Genomic DNA, 8,738 nt, shown 5'->3' on the forward strand with positions numbered 1-8,738 from the left:
TTCGGTCATAGCGTGGACTCAGTGATCTCAGAGGTCTTTTCCAACCCAATTGATTCTGTGGCCAGCTCTCCTCCCTCCCAAAATACAAGTTCAGCAGGACAGGGCACTGAACTCTGAATCTTGTCATTTCCCCAGTGCTTTCCCAAGGATACTGCACCTTGCAATGCAGCACACACACCCCCAGGAGTCCAAAGGACAAACACTCCCCATACACAGAGGCCTTAATGCCACCTGTATTACAGTTACACCAGCATTCAGGGAGCAATGAGTCCTCATATAAAAGCAAACTGAGAGGCACATACTTATTTAGGGCTTGCAAGTGATCAGGCTATTGGCCAGCACACCATAAGGCAACCTCTGCGACTCCCTGGCTTTAAGACCTGATATGGTACCAGCAAGGACTGCTACCAGAGCAGGCATGGCAATGAATAAGGAGTTGCTGCAGAAAATGCATGACCAGTATAGGAGAGATTGTGAAAAACTTCACTGCTTTGCCACCACTGCGTAACACCAGAGTCTAGCAAGACTCACGAAGAACTGCTGGACTGTGAAACTACAGAAAACAAAAAAAAAAAAAATTGCCCTGATGTCACTAACACATGCACAAACTCCGGATAAACAGACCATTCATATCTTTACATTGCCTGAGTGCACTGACATTTCCCTTCAGTTATAGGACTGATCACCTTCTGCCTTCCTCTGGGACTGTGGCTGTAAAGCACATGGACAGGCTCCTGTTGTGATATCCACAGTGTGATAAAGGTCACTGGGTGGATACAGACTTCTCCTCTGGCAAGAGCAGGAAAGGAGGACCAAGAGAAGCCACCTGACTGCCAAAGGCTCTGGTGTAACACACACTGAAGGCAGCATGTTTTTGCCACTGCCTACCATGAAATAAGTTTGCCAGTGCGCTAGTCACACTTTTAAGAGTGACGATATATAACAGGTACTGAATTCAAGCTGCTTGCAACTTCAACACCTGAGTATTAATTCAAACACCATTCCCTAGAGGCTTCCCATGCTTCTGAACCCACTTACAGATATGTGCATCACTGTCTGCAAAATATTGATCCATTTCTCCAATACCCTGTCCCTGCTGAAAGAAGAATTAATCCAAAAGATTCTCCAAGTGCCTCTTTCAGAGAAGTAGTTATTTTGAAAGTTTCAAAAGTCATTGAGAATAATTTGATGAAGAACAAAAACAAGTGTTAATATGCCCAAGTTTATACTCATCTGATTGTCAAGTAAAAATTATACATTCCTGTGTATAATTAACCAGGCTAACTAATCTTGCTTGACAAACACAGATATAAACATCAGCTTTGACACTGAGCCAAAGCAACCACACTAGGATCTGTGCCAATGCTGAATTCTTCAGTCTCATATCATAAAACAACTTTTTTTTGTTGTTGTATTTACAGTTCCAGTGGCTCTGGACTCTGCCGGCAGCTGGCCAGAAGAACAGATTTGAACTTATACATTATGCCAGAACATGTGCATTTGATTAGAAGAAATTATGCATATTTCTTCTGGATGGTGGTATTCAACAGACCTCCCATTGTAAACTAATTGCAAGGCATGTTGCTACCCAAGTATCAAAAATACTTTGTAACATACAGTAAACCAGTATATCTCAAGAGGAAGTATTGCTTCTCAGCCTACTATAGCTATGGTTTTGTGTGATCCCATGCTTCAAGTCTGTGCCTCAAGTCAGAAAATTCAGCATTTCACTGTGTTTTAATTGCAAAGGATAGAATTTGAATGTTATAGAACAGCACTTTTCTTTCTTCATATATAAGTGCAAAAACACCTTACCTCATTACCTGAGTTATGAAGGACTTTGTAAAACTACTCCTGTGACAGCTCATCCATTTCTTCAATCCTCAGGAACAGAAATCTTGGTAACAACCTGCTAGGCAGACCATGCTTCAAAACCTACCTAGGAACACCCCATCATGTGATAGGCAGAAGAACCCAATCTGGTTTCCAGCAAACACTCACTAGCTATGAACTGTCACCACAAAAGACCTACTTCTCCTGTGACCATCAGAGAGAGTCTACCGGGGTGGGATGAGCAGGGTGGTGCTGTGGCAACAAGCAGAGGAAGCAAGTTTTTGAGAAGGTTCACATCCCACAGGGACTTCTAAATTAACTAATCTCACATTGAGAACACTTTTTTTTTTTCACTTCAGGCCATATACTTGACACTGAACGCAAGCAGTTCTGTTCTGAGCTGAAAACATCAGTCACGAGCTTCCTTCAACACAGAGCAGCTCTTAAGATTATATATTCTTGCTTTATTTTCTAACCAGCAGGACTCACTGGGGTCCAGCAGGTGCAAGATGAGCTCAAAGTCCCCAGTGGGAGCCTTGACATGGATTTCAGCCCTTGGTGGTACCCAAGATGGTATTTGTGACTCAGATCAGGACATGCTGCTGTCATGATGAGGTGCAGAGTCCACTCAGAGTGCAGCCACACCAGTTCAAAGTACCTTCCACCCCTCGCCGTGAGGACCAACGCAGCCACTGGCAGCAGGTCAAGCGCTGACTCAGCTGAGGTAGCCCAGGGCAGCAGGCACTGACGGCATTGCTCTGGGACCCTGCGCAGCCACAGGGAGAGCTGCCCTTCTCCAGCAGAGGCAAAATGAGAAAAGGGGAATACCACAGCCTCTTAGCAGCAGATGAGTTACCCAGACACCCCATTGCAAACACAACTTTTACATTTCAACACAACTTTTACGTTTCCACACACCAGCCAGCCAACCTGGTTCCTGCCATACTCTGTACCCTGCCTCCTCACATCAGGGACTTCCAAGATCCCCCAGGCTCTGCAGAGTCTTAAAAAAAAAAACAAACAAACAAACAAAAAAAACCACTCCAAAGACACTCCACCCACCACCAAAACATTTCTCAGGTCTTGAAGGAGAAATTTCCAAAATGGGGTTTCCCCTCTGGAATGCTTTCTTGCCTTAAAAAAACTTACTGCTTTTACTTATTTATAGTCCAGTGTTTTTCTACAGGGCCCCCCCTCAAGGCCCTGCAAATGCCAGTTAACCCCAAGAAGGAACTTTGGGACCTGAGGAGTCAGAAGCTGCAGCACATCACCCTTTCACCTGCAGTCCTTGGAGCATGATCCAGAGGGCACTCTGGGTGACTGGCCTCACAGACCAAGCTGCAGCTTTGCTTCTGACCCAGCAGCTTTTCTCCACCAAGTAAAGTTCCAGCAGAGTAGTGACAGGTCCTCTAAAACAGAGTGACTTCTGTCCTCAGGTCAGAACATCTCTCTGCACAAGGACATCAATCTTCTCACTCTGAGGAGAGAACTGAACTTTGGCCAATTATGCCTCAGTGATGCCCTTAGCCGTTTACCTACTAGAAAAGGGGAACCATTGTATTATCTTACTCGAAAATGGAGCGTAGTTGAGGAAAATGGAAAAGCCAACACGCAGTGCATTGGGTCCGACAGCCTTTAACTATGTTTCTATCATTTAACCAGCTAGTGTTTTAAAATAGAACTTGCACCAAAGATAGATTTGTATCACTGGTCTGCAAAGACAAAAGGTTACATTTCATGATCAGCCCTCAAAAGGCAACCAGCAGCTCCTCTGAATATACAGTACCCTTGAAAACTTTACTTCTGTCCATTCTCTTTGATGCAATCTTAACTGTCATGAAATGCTCTTGAAATTAATTTGGAAACATCACAATCCTAACTGACTTGTTTCTCTCATTTAGCTATAAGGAAAATTTCCTTTATTGGACAAAAGTTGTTCATGTCTTCTTATGTTTGTGTAGCTACAAAAATATGAAGCACTTCACACTAAACTGACATAATCTGACATAATTTACTAAGCAAATCTCTCCCCCTCTTCCAACACTTAGACTGAAAATTAAAGTCATACTACTTATTTAAAAGTATAAACCTTTAAATAATGATGGGCTGATATCTATATCCCAAAACAACAAATTACAACAGCACACATCCCACAAAGAAGTTCTGGTCCAGTTGCCCATGAACACCCTACATCCCTACAAATGTTAAGCTGTGAAAGTTTTGTGGGCATTTACATGTTTAATCTGTCAGATAAAATAAAAATACGCTGAATTTAAATTTAGGATTTGTGTGTATGCATTCATAAGACTTCAGACGATAAGCAGAACGGAAAGGTTGAATGGTGGAAGAGAAATGTCTTAAACCGACATGGGAACGTGCCAGTACTGTAGTAGTCAGTTGTTAGTCACAGGAATAACCTTCCTGCTGAAGGCATTCCACATCTCAGTTACAGACAGCAGTTGCTATTCCAGGGCCTCACATATCCATGGTACTTATTATTATAACAAGGGGACTGGTTACTATTAACAACTGATGAAAATTTCTCTGCATTTAGTTTTACAAATGATATTGAGTCCCTTTCAGTCCTGGACTGTTGTTTAGCACTTCCATGGGCTGTTTGGAGTCTGACAACTTTCACATTAAAGCACAAGAGCCAGAAGTCTCTCTTTACAGCAAGTAGCTCGGTGTCTATTTGTAAAACATGTTCTGTCCTGCTTTTTATTACCATTTGTACAAAAATTACTTCAAAAACACCACAATTCTGTTTTAAAATCATCTCTACAACCCAAAGTCACTCCCCAAAAGACCCTTCTTCCCAGCCAGTGCCAACAGCCTTCATTCATCCAGCTGATTTGTTTTCCAAATACCTTGTAAAAAGGCTGAACAGCCTCCTTTCACTCCAATTCAACTTTTAAGTAACCCCCCTCAATATCCACCCCTACACACGCCCTCTTAGCCATAAATGCACTTTCAGCAGTAAACAGGTAAACAGAAGTCACCCACAGAAAGGATGAGGATGACCTTAAAGGTGTGCCAAAGCAGGATGGTTATTTATACATCCTAATACCAGGCTCTCAACAGGAATAACTGAAATCCAATCTACCCACATTTTAAAACATATCTACCCAAGCTTCAACCGAATTGATGATCAGTAATTCAGCAGAGCTAAACACCGGAACAATGTTTTAGCCTTTTATTATTCCCACTACTGTGTGTAATGTGCAGGGGTGCAAGCACAGGTTTCAGTGTGTTCCCAAGCAACTGGTAAACATCCCCGTACTTTCTCCTTCATTTTTCAGGGGGGAATCTCAGTACCACTCACACATGCCCTTAGTCCAAGTGCAAGTTAGGATCAAGAAAAATCCCTAACTCCTCCCTACTGTCATTTTTTTAAAGTTTCGTTGTTTTTGTTTCTGGCATCTCTAAAAGCAGTGGACCTTTTGAAAACATACTATGTATTACAGAATTCAAGTCAGAAATAAAGAAATAAGGATGTTTTCAGCATTCAGGACAACGAAGTAAACTTAGTTCCAAGCTAGCTCACTTTGCCATAGCAAAACAGACAAGGAAAGAAAAGACAAGTTGTCCCAAACTAATGGCATTGTAAGTGCAAATAAACTTCATTGGGAAAGAAACCAATAATACAAGTGTCCCATAATACAACTGTCCCCTCCACTTCTGAGAAAGCCTAGAAAAAAAACCAACTTTTCTCTTTAAAACACAAGTTTGCTGTGTTTAAACTGAGCATCCCGTATTTTCTGCATACCCAACGCAGTAACGATAACCTCTTCATCGGTAGAGAGGCGGCATGAGTTGGAACCTCGAAACTATTTAGGATACTACTTCTACATCGGCGAAAACATCCAAATAATCGGATCAGAGACAGGTACATTCGCAGGAAGGGGCTGGAGAGCTTGCTCCCCCCGAAACGCAGACAGTGTTAGGCGGTGGGGTACGCCCCGCACAGGTCCACCCTGTCCGCACCTCGGGTGCGCGCAAGCAGCATCGGGATGCAGCCGACTCCAGCCCCACCGCGAGAAGCCCCTGGGACGACTGCGAAGTGATGGCCGGTGTCACAGAGGGGAAAAAGCAAAGGACTGGCCGGGGTCCGGCAGCCGAAGAGCCCGGCGAAAACCCAGCAAGGGGAGCCGCGAAGAGCCGCCCCCGGAGCGCGCTGGCACCGGCGGGGCGAGGGACCCGCAGTGGCCCCGCACCCGGCCGCCGGCGGCGGCAAGGGCTGGAGAGCGGCTGCCGTCACGGGAGTCCTTCAGGCAGCGCACGGCGCCTCCGCCACCCGGGGCGGTGCTGCGGGACAGCCCCGCGGGGCTGCCCGAGCCACAGGCACCCGCCGACAGCGCGAACGCCACACGGGCGAGCGCCCGTGGAAAGTTTCCGGCAGGGCCCGCCGGCAGCTGCGAGGCGGGTCGGGCCGCCTGGGAGCCGGTGCCGGCGGGCGGACAGGAGGTCGGGGCCCCGCGGACCCTTACCTTGGATCGCTCTTTCACGTAGTACTTGCCGAGCCGGCTCCCGCAGTACATCACCAGCCGGTCTATCAGCGTGAGGAGAAAGTTGATGGCCTCGCAGCCCTCCTCCGTGCCTCCGATCCACTTGATCTGGTCGCCGCGGAGGTGCCGCTTGGCGACACCGCGGCTGGGGCCAGCCAGCTGCCCGTCGGCCAGTTCCCCGTCGCGGTGCATCCGCTTCACCCGCTCCAGCACGCAGTCCCCAACCACCTCCCCCAAGAAGTTGTCCAGGTAGCAGAAGCCGATGTCGTGCAAGCAGGGCACGACGTACTCCAGGGCGATTCTCTCCAGGTCCAGCCTCATGATGTGCCCCAGCGGCATGGCGCGCCGGGGACGGCCGCGCCGCTGCTCTGCCGGCGCCCGCGTCGGGAGGCGATGCCCGTCGGGCCGCCGTCCGCTCCAGGCCGAGCCGGGCAGGGGCTCCGCCGCGGCGCGGGGCCAGGCAAGGCGAGATAAAACTTTCGCCGCGGCGGACTCGGCTACGCACCGCGGCCCGGCGCTGCGGGAGCGGCGGTGCTGCCGAAGCCCTGCGCTGCTGCTACCGCCGCTGGCGCCCCAGCAGTGCCCGGGACCGCCCCGGGGCGTGCGGGAAGGGCGCGGGCAGCCCCCGCCCGCGGTGAGGAGGGCGGCAGATGGCCCCGCGCTGATTAATACGCCGGCTACGTGCGGGATGTGTGCTCGCGCCGCCGCACGTGGGTGGAGCCGCCCGGCGCGGCGCGATCGCCCCGCCCACTCCCCGCCCGCGGCGGCGCAGGCAGCCAATCGCGTGGGGCGGGGCGGGGCCGGGCCGCAGGGAGCGCGCGGCGAGGCTCCCACACGTGCGCGGGGGGGCGTGGCCCGCGGTCCCGCGCGCACCGCCCATCCCCGGGGTGGGCGTGGGCAGCGCCATTGAGGAATTCTCCCCTGGCATGTCGGCTGCGACCCCCGCCAGGCCCCGCCGAGCCGCCCGCAGCCGCGGCGGGGGCACCGCGCCTCGCCTCGTCCTGCTCCGCCGCTCCGCAGCTCTTGAACTAGTCCAAGTGAAGTTTGCCAATGCTCTCCGGCCGCCTCTTACCTCCGCCTCCCGCAGCGGCAGTTTCAGCATCAGACGGAACTGTTGCATTAGGCGGCAGATACAGCTTTTCTCGGCGAGGAATGCACTGCTTTATAAAAGGTTTATATAGCAAAATATCTCTTCCCTGAATTATTTATCCCAAAGGGCCTGCCAGGTTGCTTGGCTCTGGTAGCAGGAAACACTTCCCGGACCGTCGGCGGTTTCGTGCCACGCCGGGACAGCTGCAGTCAAACCGCGACAAACTTCGTTCCAAACCGAAACTCGCCTTTCCCCCGCGTGACCCCTTACCGGTAACACTGTCCCTACACCGGCCGGCCACGAAGGACGGTCCCGCGGTCGCTGTTGGGTCTGTTCCCGCCGAGCAGCATGCTTTCACGTAAAATACCTCCTGAGAAGTGGAAACCAGACAACCGCTCAGCTCCGCTCACACACGCAACGTGCCCGGGATTTGCTAAACAAACAAGAGAAGCCTCCACAGAAACCAAAAGCAAAGCAAAGTCACATTGGGGAGAAGTGCTGCCTGCGGCCAAGCCGGGCGGGACGGAGCGGCCGTGCCTGAGTCGGTGTCTGTGAAGTTAGCGGTATCACACGCCACACAGCCCCGCAGCCGTCCGTGTGCCGAGGGCACCCATCCTGCTCGGCGGCCACCTGTACTGTCCCAGCGGCCCCGCGGAGCCCGCACACACATGCTCACACATAGACACACTCTCCGCACCTCCACCACGGCAGCGCGGGCTGAGCTGCCGCCCGGGAGCCCGCAGGACGCGGGTCCGTGTGTTCCGTGCCCGTGGGGGACGTGCCCCGCAGAGCCCGCTCAGCGCCCGGCACAGCGGCAGGGTACGCCGCGGGACTGACATGCCTTCAGCTGGAACCCGGCACATTTCACCCCCAAAAAAGGCAAAATCTGTGCTGGTTCTTTTCTTCCCTTTCACGTCGCGACTCCCGACGGGATTACAAGCAGTCTGTGTTGCTGATGCTGCTCGAGCTGCAAACTCCAGGTCCCGGCGTATGCAGGAGCGGGTCACGTATTCCACGTTTGTTCTCCTTGAATCCAGTAGCATCTACCCCTCAGTGCATAGCAATAAGCACAGGTCTAATCCTCTAAAGGTATTGCCTGACAGCTCTGTCGAGACCCAAGCAATATTACATCAGATAAACTCATATGTGGTGAGATATGGACTGTCGACCTTATTTGATTTAGGTACACTCTTCACATTAAAGTGGGGTTATAATTAATAAGATACAATTCTGAATCTTATTAATCCCTTAATGCTTATCTGAAAAATCAGTAATGTATGGTAGGTTAAGAGCAGTTGTCATAATCAGCA

General features: G+C 50.4%; 1 protein-coding gene across 1 annotated transcript in view; it reads right to left on the reverse strand.

Moving 5' to 3' along the window:
* EGLN3 (egl-9 family hypoxia inducible factor 3) overlaps positions 1-7,029 on the reverse strand; it is a 28,982-nt gene extending 21,953 nt beyond the window's left edge. The window contains exon 1 of the mRNA XM_042047440.1: positions 6,321-7,029. Within this exon, the coding sequence (XP_041903374.1) occupies positions 6,321-6,677 (357 nt within the window). The 5' untranslated portion in view covers positions 6,678-7,029. The remainder of the gene's footprint in view (positions 1-6,320) is intronic.
* Positions 7,030-8,738: the final 1,709 nt, after the last annotated feature.

The sequence above is a fragment of the Corvus kubaryi genome, unplaced genomic scaffold, assembly GCF_017639235.1.
Source record: "Corvus kubaryi isolate FWS band 111438036 unplaced genomic scaffold, C.kubaryi_AGA036_p1.0 66, whole genome shotgun sequence".
NCBI lineage: Eukaryota > Metazoa > Chordata > Aves > Passeriformes > Corvidae > Corvus > Corvus kubaryi.